The 20858-nt window shown below is 40.2% G+C and overlaps 3 protein-coding genes across 3 annotated transcripts in view; 1 reads left to right on the forward strand and 2 right to left on the reverse strand.

The window, feature by feature from the left end:
* The window catches only part of LOC106085469 (chromatin-remodeling ATPase INO80), a 252958-nt gene that overhangs the window by 83644 nt on the left and 148456 nt on the right, over nucleotides 1-20858 (forward strand).
* On the reverse strand, nucleotides 3597-8520 carry LOC106085474 (putative serine protease K12H4.7). The gene is made up of 7 exons (XM_013249740.2): nucleotides 8261-8520; nucleotides 8017-8198; nucleotides 7720-7955; nucleotides 4477-4708; nucleotides 4248-4414; nucleotides 3896-4183; nucleotides 3597-3831 (listed from the first exon to the last, which is right to left on the reverse strand). The coding sequence occupies exons 1-7, from the start codon at nucleotides 8474-8476 to the stop codon at nucleotides 3722-3724; spliced, it is 1431 nt and encodes a 476-aa protein (XP_013105194.2). The 5' UTR covers nucleotides 8477-8520; the 3' UTR covers nucleotides 3597-3721.
* Nucleotides 11348-20632, reverse strand: LOC106085467 (putative serine protease K12H4.7). The gene is made up of 7 exons (XM_013249732.2): nucleotides 20423-20632; nucleotides 15189-15370; nucleotides 14879-15114; nucleotides 14583-14817; nucleotides 11875-12044; nucleotides 11517-11807; nucleotides 11348-11454 (listed from the first exon to the last, which is right to left on the reverse strand). The coding sequence occupies exons 1-7, from the start codon at nucleotides 20630-20632 to the stop codon at nucleotides 11348-11350; spliced, it is 1431 nt and encodes a 476-aa protein (XP_013105186.2).

The following is a 20858-nucleotide window of genomic DNA, read 5'->3' on the forward strand; positions in this document are numbered from 1 at the left end:
GGGATATGGAGGCCAACATTTATTAGTGCCTCCACACATTAATTAAATCACATAGTGTTCTGTGAGGTCATTATGATTGATCGACTGTTTTGAGATGAGGTGGCCCGCTAGATATATTAGCAGAATGAAGACATCAGATTCGCAGTCCACATCCTTATACCTTTAACTTAACCCCATATTGTCTTGATTGGTGTATACAGCCGTTTAATGGAGCGTGTGTATATAAGGGTTGTGCGCCACACACCATCTGTCACTTGAGCACTTATTTGAATGACGCACTCTACTCAAAAATATCTATCATTTGATCCCACATTGTTTTAATTAGTCAAATAATCTATGGGAGGAAAAGCGCCATCTAGATTCTTGGACACAAAGTTTAATGTTATATTCGTAATCAACTCCCGAATACCTTTCATTTGAGTCTTATATAGCAATGGTCGAGTAAAATTTCCATTTGGGGGGCCTTTTGGGGGTGGGGCGAACCGCAAATACTTAGACATAATGTTTTATGTCATATTCGTAATCAACTCCCGAATACCTTTGATTGGAGTTCCATATTGATATGTACATCCAATTTGTTTGTTTGGGGAACTTTTTGGGCTGGAGTGGCCCCTGAGTTCCTTGGACCCAACCCAAGCTTTCATATGATACTCATATTGTTCCGATCGGTCAACCTTGATTTTGGATGGCGTTTTTGGGGTAAAGGGGGAGGGTCCGCCCCCTTCCAATATCAACAAATTATATAGCCTATTCCTCCTTTCTGACCATATTCGTAATCTACTCCCGAAAACTTTCATTCGAGTCCCATATTGTCATTATCGTCCAAAATGCCTATTTGAAGGGGTTTTGGGGTCGGGGCAGCCCCCTAGGTATTTGGACCCAAATTTTTATATCAAATTTGTATTCTACTTCCGAATACCTTTCATTTGAGCTCCATATTGCCCCGATGGGTTGACTTTTATTTTTGGGTGGTACTTTTGGGGTAGACCACCGCATCGCAGAGGTCAGCTTGTCTGCCTATGACACTGCTAGCAATGGGGAGTGGGGTAGTCCTCCAAACACTTAGCCCTTAGTGTCTAATATGGTCGGTAAATATCTCCGATTGTTTTTGGGGTCTTGGGTGGTGTTGTGGGGGTGGGGTGGCCCCATAAACACTTTTCCCGAATATTGATGTCAGATTCGTGCTTTACTCCTAAAGACCTTTCATTTGAGCCCCATATGGCTATGGTCGTAAATTTGTCCCCTTTGGGGGATGTTTTTGGGGAGAGGCGGCCCCAAACACTTGGTCCCATATTTGGATATCAGATTCTAATTCTACACTCAAATACCTTTTATTTAAGCCCCATATTCCCATGATCAGTAAATAAGTCCTGTTTGGGGGGTGTTTTGGGAAGGGGGTGGACCTGCAGAAACGTGGTCCCACATTTGGATATCAGATTCGTACTCTACTCGCAAATACCTTTCATTTGAGTCCCATATTGCCATGGTCGGTAAATGTGTCCCATTCAGGGGTGTTTTGGGGGTCGGGGTGGTCCCCCTAGCACTTGGTCCGACAATTGGATATCAGAAACGTTTTCTTATCGTAAATACCTTTCACTTGAGTCCCATATTGTCGTTATTGCTCTAAATATATGTTTGGTAGGTTTTGTATACCAAATTTTTATTTTTAGGGTACTATATGAGAGCACACAAAATTTCGCTTAAATCGCACCATGCATCTCCGAGATCTGGCATTTCTGAAAATTAGGGTAAGGGAGCGTCCGAAGAATCTTTCTCTCAAATACTCCAAGCACTGCCTCATGTGCCATCACAAGTACCAATGCCTCAGAACCATATAACAACACGGGTAGCATCAGTGTCTTGTATAGTGTAATATTCGTCTGTCGAGAGGTGGCCTTGTTTCTAAACTGCTTTATTTCGTCATAATCCGGTGAAAAATGCATAATTTATGCCCCCATAGCAGCTTTATCGAAATTTGGTCCGATTTGGACTAAATTTGACACGGATATTGAGAGGTCTAATAAGTATAAGTCATTGTTCAATTTTGTAGAACTAAATATTGGTTTTTTTGGTAGTCATATCCAAATATAGACCGATTTAAACCATATACGAAATGGATGTTGAAAAGCCTAACATAAATCACTGTGTCAAATTTCAGCGAAATCGGATTATAAATGTGCCTTAAATGGGGCCAAGACTTTAAAACGAGAGATCGGTCTATATGGCAGCTATATCCAAATCTACACCGATCTGGGCCAAAATGAAGAGGTATGTTAATGGGCCTAACACAACTCACTGTCCCACATTTCGGCGAAATCGGACAATAAATGCGCTTTTTATGGGCCCAAAACCTTAAATCGAGAGATCGGTCTATATGGCAGCTATATCCAAATCTGGACCGATCTGAGCCAAATTGCAGAAAGTTGCTAAAGGACCTACCTCAACTCACTGTCCCAAATTTCGGTTATATCGAACAATAAATGCGGCTTTTATGGGCCCAAAACCTTATATCGAAAGATCGGTCTATATGGCAGCTATATCTAAATCTGGACCGATTTGTGCCATATTGCAGAAAGATGTCGAAGAGCCTAACTTAACTCACTCTCCAAAATTTTGGCGACATCGGACAATAAATGCGTCTTTAATGGGCCCAAAACCTTAAATCGAGAGATCGGTCAATATTGCAGCTATATCCAAATCTGGACCGATTTGTGTCACATTGCAGAAAGATGTCGAGGGGCCTAAAATTTTGGCAAAATCGGACAATAAATGCGCGTTTTATAGGGGCAAGACCTTAAATCGAGAGATCGGTCTATATGACAGCTATATCCAAATCTGGACCAATCTGGGCCATATTGTAGAAAGATGATGATGGGCCTAACACAACTCACTGTCCCAAATTTCAGCAAAATCGGATAAATAATGTGGCTTTTATGGGCCTGAGACCCTAAATCGGCGGATCGGTCTATATGGGGGATATACCAAGATCTAGTCCGATCTGGGCCAAATTGCAGAAGGATATCGAAGGGCCTAACACAACTCACTGTCCCAAATTTCAGCAAAATCGGATAATAAATGTGGCTTTTATGGGCCTAAGACCCTAAATCGGCGGATAGGTCTATATGGGGGCTATATCAAGATGTAGTCCGATATAGCCCATCTTCGAACTTAACTTGCTTATGTACAAAAAAAGAATCCGTGCAAAGTTTCAGCTTAATATCTCTATTTTTAAAGACTGTAGCGTGATTTCAACAGACAGACGGGCGGACATGACTAAATCGTCCTAGATTTTTACGCTAATCAAAAATATCTAAACTTTATAGGGTCGGAAATGGAACTTTTGATGTGTTGCAAACGGAATGACAAAATGAATATACCCCCATCTTAAGGTGGCTGGTACAAAAAGGAATTTTAGACAGATCCAAATTTACTTTATTATTTTCGGAATTTTTTGATTTTATACCACTGTATGATGATGGTGGGTTCAAAATGCTCATTGCCCTTAAATCATATAAAATACTGACTGATATCTCCAAATATAATTTATTTTTTAACAATTGTGTCGCTTCTGTTTCAATAATCTTATCGTCTATATGTTGTGATTTAAAATCTAATAAGCACAACGCTGATTTATTTTCGAATAGACTTTTTATAATACAACTGATATTTAACAGCAGTTATTTTCTTGGGACCAATTTAATATCTCATATTAAAATCAAAATTACTCAGACAGCCATTGTCTCACCAACTCCGCGATGTTTTCTTTTGAAGCTCTCAACTCTGGAATATCGTTATCATCGATGGAACCAAAGTCCTTACAATGGGCATGGACTGCAAAAAAAACAAAAACAGCATAAAAAGATTATCTTTAACTCTAGCCTATTATGATTCTTACATGGTATGATGGTGGCCAAATTTTCATCTTGTATACCCATGCCTCGCCAGGGATCCACTTGACCATGGGACATGTAGACATTTTCCACAGGTGTTAGACCACCAAAGAATTCATTGGTATGATCGATTTGTTGGTTTATAAATTCATTGGTATATTCAGAGCCATAGGCATCGGCACACATTGTGGTGAAGAAGACCAAGGGGAATTTGGTGCCAAAAGGTTGATTGGCCGAGGCAGAGGTTTGATACCAGCCATACTCATTGCAAGTCTGGAAAATCCATTGGCGCACTACGAAAGAAATTAAATTTTAAATAAAAGTATTTCTTAGTGACTGTATCTCTTGTGAACTCACTTATGTTGTTGCTAAAACTCGAATCCATAATAAGTCCCACATATGTTTTATACGACATGTCGGTGCAAGGTCCATCTCCAAAATTATCCACAATGTAATTGGTTAATCCAATGAGATCTGTAGGGCCTTCCATAATTTTTCTGCATGCGTTTTGAATATCTCCATCACTAGAAATGAAATGTCATTAGAAATTTATTTCTCCAATATTAAGCCTCAAGGTGGTTCTTACTCGTGAGTTTGCACCAAGCCAGCAAATATTTCCGAAATTTCATAGAACAAAGTCCACATATCCAAATCACTGTTCTCATTGAAAGAATTGCAGAGACGCAACATGGCCTTAACTTCTGCTCCACGTTTATTTGCAAACATCGATTCCAATTCGGCAGTACCACGCTTAATGCGATCATGGCAAGTTTTGCCACCTAACAAAGTAATTGATTCACCCATGATTTCTTTGTATTCTAAAAAGGAAAGAAAACATAATTATTAATAAAGTTATAGGCAAATTCATATTTTTTTTAGTAAAGACATGAACCAATAACCTGGGAATCTCATAATAAGTGATTTTATAAGAGCTACTGGAAAATTTTTCAAAAAAAAAAAAAAAAAAACATTAAATTGAGAAAAATCCATGAGATGGTTTGTGCTATTTAAACGAAATTTTGCGTGCTTTCGTTTAGTAATCAAAAAACCAAGAATATGATATCCAAATTTCGGATGGGGTACAGCTAGGGGGCCCGCCCCACCCTTAAAACCCACCAAATACCTTTATAGAGTAATCACTACAATATAGGACTCAAATGAAACGTATTTGAGAGTAGAAAACGAATCTTATATTCAAATATGGAGTCAAGTGTTTTGGGGAGCCTCCCCACCCCCGAAACACCCCTAAATTGAACATATTTGCCAACCATGGCAATATGAGGCTCAAATAAAAGGTATTTGAGAGGAGAATACGAATCTGATGTCCAAATGTGTAACCAAGTGTTTGGGTGGGCGGCTCTCCCCCAACACAACTCCCAATGAGGACAAATTTACCAAATGACAAGTCTTTGGGAGCAGAGCACGAATTTGATATCAACGGTAAAATACGGTAAAAAGTGTCTATAGGACCGCCCCTCCCCCAAAGCACATCCCAAAGAGGACAAATTTACAGACCATAGCAATATGGGGCTCAAATAAAACATATTTTAGCGTAAAATACGAATCTGACATATATTTTCAGTACCAAGTCACCGAGTGGCCTCCCGAAGCTCCGAAGCCCCAAAACACCTGAGCCTACCTGATTCAGGAGCGTACTACGCCTTCTCAGTACGCTTCCAATTCAGTTTCTTGTCCAAGATCACTCCTAAGTATTTGACCTTGTCAGATATCGAAATCGTTCAATTGACGAAATGTGGGCGTTAAATTGGCCCACCTTTTTCTTCCTCGTGAACAAGCAGATTTCGATTTTTTCTGGGCTAACATTGAGACCCCTAGGTCTAGCCCAGTCGTCTGCCATCTGCAGGACCCTTTCAGTCTTTCTGCATAGCTGGTTGGGATCCTTACACCTTAGAAGTATTATAATATCCCTCCTCAGTCAGCATCCGTAATAGGTTATTTATGGTGGCCAGCCATAGAAGTGTCGATAAATTGCCCCCTCGATGTCAATGCGAACTAGCCAAACTCGCCACGGAGACTTGATCAATGCCAACCACAAGGAGAGTTCCTTCGTCCTTCTCCTCCCTGTGGAAGACCTCCCACTTCTCTGCGACCAAACCTTGGTTTTGCTTGCCCAAGGATCCAAACATGGATTCCGTCGCAAATTTACAGCTCCGTCCCTTGGTGAAGACCGTAGCCTTTGTGAGCTGAGGGATATCCATCTTTCTCACCAGGTCGAGCTTTGCGCCCTCCCAGGGAGCGTGAATTCCTCTGACGAGCTGTTTGACGGTATCAATACATTCCGTCGACGCAAGGCGCAGTGTAAAGATGTCCCCTCTATACTTGAAGTTCATCATTTGTATGGGTGGACCCTCTACAGAGTTCCACACATGTTCGAAAATCCGATCGTTAGCCATAGTCTCCACTTAGTACCGATAATCTGGTGGAATCCTACTGGATGCACTGCCGATATTGATTGACGCATAAGTCAGCTCATCTATGTTGTGCTGCCTTGCCACTCTGGCTTAAGAGGGCGGCTCCTTACCATTCTCAACAACCATCTTCCCCTTTCGTGATGGCTGTGGCTTCCTTTTGGAAGTCACAGTCCTCCATGAAAACTCAGGGGCCGTGCGCGCTTTCTTTGTTCCTGTTCCGACTTTGTCTGCCTCCGCAGAACACTGTCTGGTGTTTCCATTGACTGGCTGGGTCTTCCCAGAGTACTTGAAGTCGGGAAGCTCTTTTCTTCTTCACCATTTTAGCAGTGTTATGCTCTTCGGGAGATCTGATTCTTTTTCCAGCTTCCGTAGAAGTGCTTGACCAGATTGCGTTGCCGGTGCATACTCCTCTGTCTTTTTCGTCGTGCCATGGATGGTTTTTCCCGTCTTCTTTTAAGCTTAGCACAACCCTTGTTCACTTCTGTGTTTCATTGACACTATCGCTATCTGAATCTGAGTCGGAAACACTACATTTACTTAAAGGCTGGGGACGAACTGTGCATCTCTCTGGTTTATCCGTCTCTTCCTCGATTAAAGTCTGACGGCTGGTTTTTCGCTTGAAGCATTACTTCCGACTAGAGTGGCACCCTTGCCTAAAGCAGGGGCAGGCAGCATGCTACTGTCTGATGTTGGGTCTTGGAGTCCATTTTGAGTCTACTCCTGAAAGGCTTTAATTATTCTTCATAATAGGCATCTATTCCCAGATACGGGTATTTTTCTTCGAGGAGCGAAATGAAAATACGTTCGTTCCACTCAAATATGGTTCAGATCGGACTATATTTGGATATAGCTGTCATATAGACCGATCTCCCGATAAAGGGTCTGATGCCCATAAAAGCTTTATTTATTACCCGATTTCGCTGAAATTTAAAACGTTGAGTTATTCTAAGCCTCCCGACATCTGACCTTAATATGGTTCAGATTGGACTGTATTTAGATATAGCTGCCATATAGACCGATCTGCCGATAAAGGGTCTGAATGCCACAAAAGCTTTATTTTTTATCCGATTTCGCTGAAATTTGGAACAGTGCGCAGTTATAAGCCTCCTGACACCCGACCTAAATATGGTTCTGATCGGACTATATTTAAATATAGCTGCTATATAGACCGATCTGCCGATAAGGGGCTAAAGTTAATATTTGAATAGTGACATATATATTAGACCACTCAATGTCCGTGCCGAATTTGGGTGCTTAAATTATCAAATTTTCAACGGATTGTGACGAAATGGGGTTTACATATGTACCCGAGGTGGTGGGTATCCCGAGTTTGGCACAGCTGAACTTAATGCCTTTTTACTTGTTTTTTTTTTCATATATCCTTACGGTCAACTTACCAAAGAAATTTGATTTAGCAAACAAAGGAGCACTGGAAGCCCAACATCCGGTGGCCAAATCAGGATACAACTTCTTAAACCATGTGACCATAGTAGCCGAGTACGAACCACCAGCCAATATAACCTTTGAATTACTCATGCCGGGTATGGTAGCTTTCATGGTGCGAATGAAATGGGCCAAATCAGCCAAAGCTTGACGCACATGCAAATATTTCATATTTTCGTTGGTCATGGCACTGAAAATTGTCAAAATATTGAGAAAGAAGTTTTAAATCCTTCTCTTCCATTGATTATTACCTTACGGGATGACTTTGTCCATAGAAACGATGTTCAGTGTAGAATAAATAACCTTTGTGTTCACGTGCCATATCATAGAAATGGCCGCCACTAATGCGGCCAGGTGAAATCTGCCATTCACCACCTACATAGATGAATAAAGGACCTCCTTGCTCATAAAATTCATCATTGGCCATATAACGCTGAAAGAGAATTATGGTGGTGTTGATAATTTTGAAAGATGTGTTTTTTTTTGCATATTTACCATTTGCCATGTTCTGGTCTCATTTTCATCAAAATGGTCCAACTTTTGCTCAATGTGTAAAGTCTCGACATTAGCACGAGCCTTGATTTCAGGACCTGGTTCTTTATGCAGCTTATTGAATATGGTTACAAAGGCGGTAGCCTTTTCTTCCTCCAGAGCTTTTGCCACAACCGCAATAGCTATCACAGCCAATAGAGTTATGATAACTTTACCCATGTTTTACTGATCAAAGCCTTTAAAAGACTAAAAGATTTCCTTTTCGCCACGCTTTTTAACAATAACTTCTTGAATTTAGAATTCTTCAAATCTTATCAGAGTTGAGGTCAGATAAAATATGATGGTGGTTTAAAAATCTAATCTGGAACATGTGTAAGTAATCTATAATTCGTCTAGTTATCTGTGGATCGATTGGTGGAAGTTTATCAACATTTGTTGATAACGTTTTTGTGTGTGTTCCCAAGGAAGAGGTGTGTAATCGATTGAAATTTCCGTGCAATTTAAAGTCAATAGGTGACAAGTATTGCAACAAATGAACATTTTAAAACTAATTGTTATATTGATAGACATATGTAATGGTTAAGGGAAGATAACGAGTTTTTTGAATGCACAGTGCATGTATTAGAACAAAATAGAGTGAGAGTGATAAATGCAAATATTGCCCATGAACATTCCACTAAGGAACAGGTGGAAGGTTTACCCCTGTTCCAATAGAGTGTGAGTAGTTCTTGCTTATTTATTAACTAGCTGAAGCGGGCCCGCTCCGCTGCGCCTTCTTTTACATTAAATGGAACAAAATCATCGATTGAATATTTGTTTTCGACAATTTAAGAGTTTTTAGCAAAATACCATGCTACGAAAATGATATATTTCTGTCGCTTGACTAACACTAAAGCAATATAAATACCTTTACTTGCATTCCATAAGATAGTTACATGTCTATGAATGTTCAAAAAAAACCTTTTTTGGAGCCTTATACTCTTATGGGGTTTTTGGGAGTGGGATAGAGGGTGGTATTGACCCTAAATATGTTTTATTTGAGCCCCATATTGTCATGGTCGTGAAATATTTATGTCCGATTTAGGGGTGTTTTGAGGGTGGGAAGGTTCCCCAGACACTTATTCTGAAAAACTATCATAGTGGTCTACTCTCAAATACCACTTATTTAAACCCCATATTACCATTGGTTTATGGCAAAACACTTGGCCCCAAAAAAGGAAATCAAATTCGTTTTCTAACCTCAAATACCTTTCATTTGAGCCCTTATTGCAATCATCAGCAAATATGGCCCGTTTGGGGGTGGACCCTAAAAACTATTAAAATCGGGCTCTTTGAGCCCCAATATGTTATGGTAAGCAAATACGTCCTATTTGGGGGTGGGACGTCCCCTAGAAAGTAAGTCTCGAGTGCTAATATCAGATTTGTACTCTACTCCCAATTATCTTTGAGTGCCATATTTTCGTAGTCGGCAAACATGTCCGGTTTGGGGGGTGTTTTGGTTCCACATTTAGATGTCAGATTGGTATTCTACTCTCAAAACTTTTTATTTGAGCCCCATATAGCCAGGATTAGAAAATATGTCCGATCCAGGGGTGTTTTGGACTTAAATCCATATTTTAACCTCAAATTCGTTTTCCACTCTCAAATACCTTTCATTTGAGTCCCATATTGTCGTGATTGATCTATAATTATATTTGGCGAGTTTTTGGGGTGGGGCGGACCCCTAGGCACCCCATCCAAAATTGGGATACAAAATTTTTGGTTTTAGGTTACTAGGCACACAAAATTTCGTTTTAATCGCACCACCCGTCTCCGAGTTATGGAGTTTCTGAAAATTAAGGTAAAGGGGAATGTACGCCCCCCCCCCTCCCCCCCCCCCCCCCCTTCAGATAAAAAAAAATGTAGTACCCTACTTTCTCCACGGGATCATTATGCACCATCTGTGAAAATTTCAAGAAAATCGGTTTAGCCGTTTTTGAGTCTATGCGGAACAGACAAACTACCAAACACAAATTGATTTTTATATATAAGACTTGCTAATCCCGGCCTGGCTGAGCCCTATATGCTATGTTGGAGAGGAGTACTTTAAATTTGGAAATTTCTGCTTAATTTCTGAAAATGCATTCCAATTTTCTTGTGGATTTTTCTACACTCAAATTCCTTTTATTTGAAACCCACATTTTAATGGTGAGTAAAAGTCCTTCTTAGGGTGTGGTGGACCCAAAAGTGAAAGTGAATTTCATGATCTACTCCCAAAGAACTTTAATTTAAGATCCATATTGCCGTGGTTGGTTAGTATGTCCGATTTGAGGGGTTTTTTGGGTGTGGGGCGACACACGAAAAACTTAGTCCCACAATTGAATATCAGATTCGTTTTCTACTCTCAAATACCTTTAATTTGATTCCCATATAGTGATTGGTCTATAAATCCGTTTAACGGGTTTTAGGAGTGGGCCCTCAAAGGAACGCCACCCCATATTTGTATACCAAATTTTTGTTTTTAGGTTACTGTTAGTGGGCAAACAAAATTTCGCTTAAGTCGCCCTACCCATTTTTGAGATCTGGTATTTGTGAAAATTAAGGTAAGGGGGAGGGTCCCCCCCACCCCGCCCCATTTATATACAGATAAAACTCGTCATTGTATGAAAAATTTAAATTATTTGTATACCATACTACAAGGTATTATTATTCAACCGATCGACACAAATTTTGGCAGGAATTGTTCCATTAGTGAGCTTAACATATTTGCAAGACTTGATCAAAATCGGTTCAGATTTAGATAAAGCTCCCATATATATGTATCGCCCGATTTGCACTTAAATGGCCGTAATAGCTACAATTATTAACCGAAATACACAAAATTTGGCACGGATTGTTTTGTTACTGATCTGAACATATCTGCAAGATTTCATAAAAATCGGTTAAGATTTAGATATAGCTCCGATATATATGTATGGCCCGATTTGCACTTAAATAGCCGTAACTTTTCCTTACTGGTTTTAATCATGAAAACTCTTAGAACGACAATTGGGATTAGAAGTTCTTTGCTTTATTTCATATATTCTCAAACTATAGTACATGATCCTTTCACTATTTTAACCACTCTCTAACCAGTTCTGCCAGTTTCTCCTTTGAGGCCCTTAATTCCGGAGTATCCTTATCATTTATCGAACCAAAATCCCTGCAATGGGCTACCACTGAAACAAAAATGTACACTATTAAGATTTTACCTATGGAGTTTTATTCCAAATTTACTCACATGGTATGATGGTTGCTTTTCCCTCCTCTTGTACACCCATGGCCCTCCAAGGATCTAGCTGACCATGAGTCATATAGACATTTTCTACTTTGGGTTCTAAGGCTCCAAAGAATTGATTGGTGGCCTTTATTTGATTTTCAATAAACTCTTCGGTGAATTTTTCACCGAACTCATCGTAGCACAACTGAGTATACAATTTAGCAGGAAATTTGGAACCAAATGGTTGATTCTTGGAGCCAGAAGATTGATACCAGCCATATTCATTGCAAGTCTGGTAGAACCATTGGCGATCTATGAGGAAATAGTTAGAAAGTTATTTTCCCTAAACCATTTTTCTATTCAGGAACTATTTACTTACACATTCCTTTGTCAAAACTGGTGTAATTGTATGCTTTTACCATTTCATCATAACTAAATTCTGTGCAATTTTTGTTGCCCTTAAAGTATGGTGCCAGAAAATTTAATAGTCCGCCAATATCATCTTCTCCTTCCATAATTTTACTGCAAGCTTTTTGTATGGTATTGTTACTGAAACGAGAAGAGATTTACATGTAATGGGTGTTTTAGTTGAACGATATAGACGTAATTGAGCCACGTTAAATCTTGTCTGCAAATGCAAATTTGCCCATGAACATTCCCAAACTTCTCACTGGCATAGTACCTCGCAAATATCGCCAGCACTAGGAAGGAATAACCACCGCTGAAAAAATTGTTTGATGTTCTCGCCAGGATTCGAACCAAGGCATTCAGCGTCGTAGTTGGACATGCTAACCTCTGCGCTAAGATCAAAAAATGACAACATCAATTTGTAAACCTTTTTAATTGGTATAAAAAATACGCGTTATAGTCTTTGAATACACAATAGCACTCGAATGTGATAAAAAAATAATTGTAGGCGGTCAGGTCAATAATTCTTAAGATCAATTATTATTTATATTAGGTAAAGAATGTCATTACAATAACCTACACTACCTAACATTACAGTATCTTACGTTACCTTACCTTATATTACTTTACATTACAAAACCTTATATTACAATACCCAACTTTACACTACCTTGCGCTAAACTACCTTACGTTAAACAATCCTACGTTACACCATTTTACGTTCAACAATCCTACGTTACATAATATTACGTTACATCATCTTACATTACATCATCTTACGTTACACTATGATACGTTTCACTATTATACGTTACACTGCCTTATGTTAAACTACATTACGTTACACTATCTTACGTTACACTATCTTACGTTACTCTACCTTACGTTAAACTACCTTACGTTACACTACCTTACATTACACTACCTTACGTTACACTATCATACGTTATATCACCTTATGTTACACTACCTTCCGGTACACTACCTTACACTACACTACGTTAAGTTACACTACCTTATGTTACAGCACCTTATGTTACACTACCATAAGTATCACTATCTCACGTTGCCATATTGTTTGTTACATTACGTTACATATCATTGGTTTACGTTACACTGTCTTATGTCTTCTTACATTCCGCAACCTACTTTACATTAACTTATTACCTGATCTTACGTTACCATACCTTACGCTCCCACAAATGCAAATTTGCTCATGAACATTTCATGAGGGAATAGCATGTATACGTTATATTGCACTACATTAGTCTGGGCAACGCTTTTCTGACTTCAAAAACCTTCCTTGACTGTTGCAGACGCGAAGGTTGAAAAGTTCAAAATTCATATGTTTTGGGTGCAGGGTCATAGGGATAACCCAGGGTATTGTTGAGTAGACAACTTAATGAGACTTAGAACTACCCTACACATTCCAGCGGAACTGGAATCTGTGGGTATGCCTCTAGCGACATATAAGCCAGATCTTTAGAAGTCTCTAATGACAGATGGTCACAAAGTGCGCGTTGTGAACTCTCTTAAATTTTGTGGCCAATCTAAACTTAAAGAAGTCTATGCTGTCTTCGGCTAGAACAGAGGTGTTGGGTTTTTCAACGAGTTTTCTTTTGAAATACCTGATCCTGTAAGCCACCAATATAACACCTCTTTATTGAAAATCTTTTAAATGTATACAGAGTTTTCTAACAAGAGGTTTTATTTTAAATCACCCAGTATGGTCCTGTAAGCGTGGCCGTGGTGGCCATTTGGCTGATGTTCTGTTTCATTAACGGCATTCCTTCCGCTTTATTATGAAATAAACATCCGATTATTTATTTCAGAGTTATAGTATCCGTTATGACAGGACACTGTCTGATCGGAAATCATGCTAAAGTAAAGTTGTAGAAACAGTGAGATTGTCGAGGAAGAGGAGACTATTGAACCTCTGTTGTGTGTTACCAGTGAGGGACACTTTCTGGTAAGCAGAAAAAGATCCACTTTAGGTTGCCATTTCTTTGAAGACTTGTCTGAATTAATGGACAATCGCAAGTTGTTGGGCTGGATGGTTTAACGGTAGGAACTAGATGACATCTTTCGTGTTGTTATGCTATAACAATAGACAAAAATGTCGAAGTGAGTCTGATTACAGACTGCCACTAGAACCCTACTCTGGCTTGTCTTGCGTTAGTTTACCTTACGATACCTTACCTTAAGTTACCTAACTTTACGTAACCTTACATTATGTTACCTAACCTTACGTTACCTAACCTTACGTTACCTAACCTTACGTTACCTAACCTTACGTTACCTAACCTTACGTTACCTAGCATTACGTTACCCAACATTACGTTACCTAACCTCACGTTACCTAATCTTACGTTACCTAGCCATACATAACATTGCCTAACGTTGCCTTACTTAACGTTACCTTACCTTACGTTACCTTAATTTACTTTATCTAACCCTACGTTACCTTTATTTACGTTACCTTACCTTACAATACCATACGTAACCTTACCTTCTTTTACCAGTACTTGCTTAGCTTACGTTGCCTTATTTTAAGTTACCTTACCTTACATCACCTTACCTTAAGTTGCCTTACCTTGCGTCACCTTACCTTACGTTATCTTTACTATACTTCTCGTTTAAGCTTAGATTAGTTTTTGTTTAACCAAGTCTTACTCTCACCTATGATTTTGTACAACTCCCGCGAAAATATCCGAAATTTGGGAGAATAAAGTCCATACATCCATTTCATTGCTTTCATTGAAATTATCACAGATTTTCAATAAGCATTTCATTTTTGAGGGTGAACGATTATTTGATATCATAGCCTCCAGTTCCAGAATAGCCTTTTGAATTCGATCATAGCAGCTATCACCTCCCAAGAGGCGTATGGAATCTCCGGTTACCTCTTTATACTCTGAAATAGTATAATTAGTAGTCTATAGTCCATTGTAAACCAAATAGATTCAATAACTCACCCAAGAAATCTCTTTTGGCCAACAGTGGTGCACTAGAAGCCCAACACCCTGTAGCCAATTCCGGATATAATTTTTTAAACCAAGTCACCATGGTGGCTGAGTAAGAGCCTCCCGTCAAAATAACTTTTGAATTCTCCATGCCAGGAATGGTGACCTTCATGACCCGTATGAAATGAGCCAAATCTGCCAAGGCTTGTCGTACATGCAGATATTGCATGTTATCCGGCGAGAGATCTCTAAAAATAGCAAATAACGAAAAATGTTTACGAAAACCATAGTTTTGCGCTTTGTTTTAGAAAAAAACACTTACTTTACCGGCTTACTTTGTCCATAATAACGATGCTCTGTATAAAACAGATACCCCTGATGCTCCTTGGCCATATCATAATGATGACCTCTGCTAATGGCACCTGGAGAAATTGTCCATTCTCCGCCCACATAAATGAACATGGGACCACCTTTTTCGTAGAACTCATCATTAGCCAAATAACGCTAAGTAAATCAAGAAAAAATTTTTTTGTCATTAGAATGTTACGGTTATGATGATGATCATTATCTGAGTCAACGTTTAGTTGGTTAGGTAAGGCTTATGTGGCAGTCTGCCATTAGACTCATTTAGTCGTATTCGTCCATTGTGATACCACAGGAACCGGAGAAGAAAGATACCCCGACTGTTGAACCTCCCTGATCATTTAAAAAGTCCAACTATTCGCGAATATTCACATCCGCTAAATCAGACAAGTTCTCTAAGAAATGAGTGCCACATACACCAGATGTTCTATAGTCTCTTCTTACTCGATGACCTCACAGCTTCTGCGAAAGTCATTCAGTACAACACTCAGTCTGCCAGCATGTTTACCGATCAGACAGTAATCTGTCATGACGGACACAATGACTGGGACGTCTGTTCTAGCCAGTGACAGCATGACAGTAGACATCTTCAAGTCTTGATTGGGTCATATAATTTAGGAATGTTCGCAACGCGCACTTTGTGATCATCTTTCATACTCTGCACTTTGGGCCTGATACCGCAAACTTAGCTTAAATGTCGCTAGAAGCATACCCACAGATTCATGTGTAAGGTAGTTCCTAGTCTCGCTAGCCCGTCTGCTCTACAATTCCCTGGGATATCTCTGTGGCCCGGCAGCCAGAACAGGTGAATATATAACTGCTCAGTCATCTCGTTGAGAGATCTGCTATAGTCGCGGGCGGTTTTTGAATTCAGAAATACTTTCTCCAGGGATTTAATTGCTGCCTGGCTGTTTAAAATGATATTTATGCCAGTTGACGGTATGACATTATATCTAAGCCATTCCACCACTTCTTTAATTGCAAGAATATCCGCTTGATAGCCTATGCAGTGTTCGGGTAACCTCTTCGATATGACCAGTACTAGATCTTTAGAGTACACCTCAAAGCCCACCTGGTCGTCTAGTTTGGAACCATCCGTGTAGAAGTCTATGTAACTTTTATAGCCAGGGATATCGTAGTTCCAACCGGTTCTGTCAAGAATAGTTTTACAGTACTTTTTATCAAAAAGCGACTCAGGTAGGGTGTAATCCACCTGCCTATGTAACTTTTATAACCAGGGATATCATAGTTCCAATCAGTTCTATCAAGAATAGTTTTACAGTACTTTTTATCAAAAAGCGGCTCAGGTAGGGTGTAATCCACACGAACATCGGGCATCGGGCATTGTATCAAAAATAACAAAGTGGCCGTAGCCGCCACATAATTAAAGAGAAAGCTCCCTTAGCCTCACAGCAGTGGTCGCCGCAATTTGCCTAGCCACAATGTCCAGAGGCATTACGTGTAGCATTAAATTCAATGCATCAGATGATGTCGTCCTCAGTGCGGATGTGATGCACAAATAAGCAATTCTTTGTATCCGGTTGAGTATTGAACAGTAGGTGGATTTTTGAAGCGCAGTCCACCAGACCACAATACCATATAGCATTTTAGGTTTGACAACTGCAGCATATACCAAGCGATTTAAACCCCCATCTTTTGCCAATGGCTCTCTTGCAGGTGTATGAAGTAAGAATAGACTTTTTTGCTCTTTCTAAAATGTGGGATTAGAAGTTCGAATTCGCCCAACAACTACTTTTGTCTGGCACGGATTTACGCCTAGACCACTTTCGGGAGCCCATTTTGGTATGGCACTTATAGTTTCCTGAAGTATATCTCTAAGAATGCTTGTAAACGACCACGGGACCACTTTCACACCTTTATATTCCAGAGACAATAGTATATTTTTAATAGCTATATGGTGTTGATTGCGGGCAGTAGAGTATCCAACTCTATTGCTTCTCTTGAACATCGTCAGAATGTGGGCAGGGTTGTATTGCTCTATCGTTACTTTCATGGTATGTGTTCCAGGGATATTCGTCTTCTTATCCCTGATATTTGGATGTTCACCAGCAGTATAAGACTTGCCAGAAACTCACACCCGTTTGTAATTGAGAAAATTATTTTTTCGCCCGAAACATTCCTATGTGGAGTCGACTTCCGGCCAATGTCTTTCCCAGCGACATTGACGTTCAGAAATTTAAGACGAATATCAATAAACACTACTCCCTCTTTCCCCACTCCCACCCTTAACTTTCGTAATTGGGAACGCAATGCACTGCGTATATATAGGAGACATCCCCTGCGTGTTGGTTACGTGAAAAAAAAGTTATCAATAAACTTTCTTACGGTAGTGTTGATACCTAGAAACTCCAGCTCCTTCATAATTGACGTCGGTATTACATTATTGAAAGCACCTTCAATGTCAAGAAATTCCACCATTTTATATTCCTTGGCAGCGAGAGAACCCTCTATGTAGCCGACTAGGTCGTGAAGGACTGTTTCAGTGAACTTGCCCTTATTATACGTATGATGTTTCCGAGACAGGCAATCTATAGGGATCTTTGCTCTAAGTCTCTAGAGTCTTCGGCGTAAAGGATGACAGACTAATAGCACAAAAACCTTTGTGGGGTAAGGTTGCCCTGCTTTCAGAATGAAAATGACCGTTGTGCTCCTACATCCCACAGGCAAATGTGATATGGGGATACAAGCAGAATATTATTCAGCTAAGCCGAGGAGCTAGTCTATCGGACGCAACTTTTAATACAACCGGTGATACTTCATCAGCGCCTGGCGTACTGAAGAAGTCAAAACTTTTTGTCGCCCAAAGGATTTACGACCCAAACATAATTTCCCCGTCAACCTCCGACGAATGGATATCAGTGGCAACATCTTCTGGCGCTACGTTGTCCGTTGGAAAGTTTCACGGGAAATGTGTATTAACGAGTGGTTCTAGTATTTCCTCATTAGACTTTGTCCATATATTCTCTACCCTGTATTTTCTTACCTCAGACATCCCTGTCTAATGGTTGCCTTGTGGCTTTTGTATTGTGCAAGAGTTTTTTTGTAATCTTTCCCTAGACCAACCAAGTCTGGAGTCCACCATGCCCGTCGAGGTTTCCTTTTTGGCTTCACTTGAGAACATGCAGGCTTGGGATAGGTTGAATAGACTTGTTGTTGTTTTAAATACTAAAAAGTAACCTCGAAAAAGAAATCCTATGTTAGGAAGTCTGTCTGTTAGCCGGAAAATGCTCCAACATCTCATAATCTTCCCCACATGCTATCACCTGTCGCATTAATTTTGCATAACTGAGCTGGTAGTCCCATGTATCCCGTTAGGATACCGAAAGCTATACAGACCTCTTTCTTACTTCCTTCCAGTAACAGCCTTCTCAAGTCACGACGAGCATCTCTCCATAGGATGTTCATCGTTCTACCGACCGTTTCGCTGTTCCACAATTCTAGATGTAGATGGATGATGAACATCCTATGGAGAGATGCTGCGTTCGTCGACCAAGCCCTTAATTCGGACTACGTCGACCCGAAAAGGGTCGATGCTTCCCACTGCTGCCTTGCTCACTGCTAGCTCACACTTTAAGCCAAATTCTAAACTGAAAGATCGATTCACATAGCTCTAGTCGGGTCCTGTCTTGGATACTTCACCCACGCTTTTGATCATGCTATTAGGGTTTCCAGCAATCCACTAGAATTGTAGATGATAGATGTACTTGTAGATGATAGTTCCCCAGACAAGTCATTAGCAACAAATGTTGAGTTGTCTCTTGAATCCTCATACTCATCGATTCTATGCACCTTAAGCCTCACCTCATTGAATCCTTAGGACATAACTCCTTAAGACTTGTTGAGGTCTTTGAAGCTGTAGGAGTTTTGTTTGGAATGCAGATTCACGTAGACAATTTCAGTCCATTGTGATGCCACAATAGAGACATACCAAGCCTCAGGTGAGAATAGGAACCACGAACCACGCACTGGTAAACCAAGCACGCAACCAACCCGGCTACCGGGGCGACCACAGTCGAAGTTTAGTCTGAATACATTATTTTGTATGACTCGGTGAGCACATTCTTTGAATTAGCACATAGACCATCCAGGATAGCCCCTCCAGATACTATTCTCCAAGCACAATTAAATAAAATTGAGTGCCCCAGGCACTACGCTACCCTATCGTAGAGGTTAGCATGTCCGCCTATGAAACTGTACGTATGGGTTCGAATCCTGAAGAGAACATTAGAAATAATTTTCAACAGTGTTTATCCCCTCCTAATGTTAGCGATATTAGTTAGGTACTATGCATAGAAGCCATCGGGGACGTAGTCAGGGGGGAGGAAGATGGTGTCAGGACCCCGCATCCTCCATTAACTTCCGATTTTTCGAATGTTAGGTTAGGTTTAAGTGGTAGTCTGAACAGAAGAAGGAAGATGCCTTTTAGTTCCTAGCTTTGAACCATCCAGATCGCTTTAAAAAACCAAATAACTTGCGAATGTTCACATCCGCTAAATCAGACAGGTTCTCAAAGAAATGAGAACCTAAAGTGGAACTCCTTTTGGCTGCTAGTGCGGGACACACACACACACAGAAGGTGTTCTATATATCTTCTTCGATGTCCTCACAGCTTCTGCAAAAGTTGTTGCTGGCAACCTTAAGTCTGTCAGCATGTTTTCCGATTAGACAGTGACCTGTCATGACGGGCCAATGACTGAGACCTCTGTTGTAGGCAATGACAGCAAAGCGGTAGGCCTCTTCAAGTCTAGATTAGACCACAGCTCACAGCCCCCGCGTTGTGACCATCTATCATTCGTTGTCCTTCGGGCCTGGTCCTGAAAACTTAGCTTACATGTCGCTAGAGGCATAGGTCTGACCACTGCAGTATTTATCCAATGCATGACGAGCGGTCGAAACCTCCATCTTTGGCCAATGACTTTTGCAGGTGGATAGGGTAAGAGTTGCCTTTCTTGCCCCAAAGAGTTGTTGCACTGCAGCACGCCATTCGGTCTTGGCTATAAAAAGCAGGTCCCTTATCATTGCTTAGCGGAATGTTCATGTGCAAATTTGCATTTGGGTACTCTACTAGCCCCTGTTTCAGTAGCAGACCTGCTAGGACCTGCTGTTGACTTTTTAGATTTTCTGTTGTAACTTTCTTCTATACACGTTGTAAATTTTTCTTCCTCCACTTACCATTTGCCATGTCCTTAATTCGCTCTCATTGAAATGATCCAGTTTTTGATCGATCCATTTTGTTTGCACCCATGCCCTGGCTGAAGCTTGAGGTCCAGGATCCTCGTGCAACTCTTGAAAGGTTCTAGAGAAAATATTGCCGGTTGTTGCTGTAGTTGCAAAGACAACTAATAGCTCAAGTCCTATGGAAAGGATTTCAATCAAATTCATATTCTATTTAGAATTTTTGCACGTTAAATGGAATTCCGTTCCGACTTGCGAGTTTCTTTAAAATCACTTTTTAAAACAGAATTGAAACTGCAATTGAATGATGTCCATACGATTTTCTTTTATTTATTGAATAAAAGTGTTTACCAAGGGCGTAGTAATTATTATTTTACATTAGAGCTGAAAGGGGGTTTTAGGGGTGTACAGCTGGATTTTTCTCTGCATTTAC

The sequence above is a fragment of the Stomoxys calcitrans genome, chromosome 2 (genome assembly GCF_963082655.1).
Source record: "Stomoxys calcitrans chromosome 2, idStoCalc2.1, whole genome shotgun sequence".
In the NCBI taxonomy this organism is placed as follows: Eukaryota; Metazoa; Arthropoda; class Insecta; order Diptera; family Muscidae; genus Stomoxys; species Stomoxys calcitrans.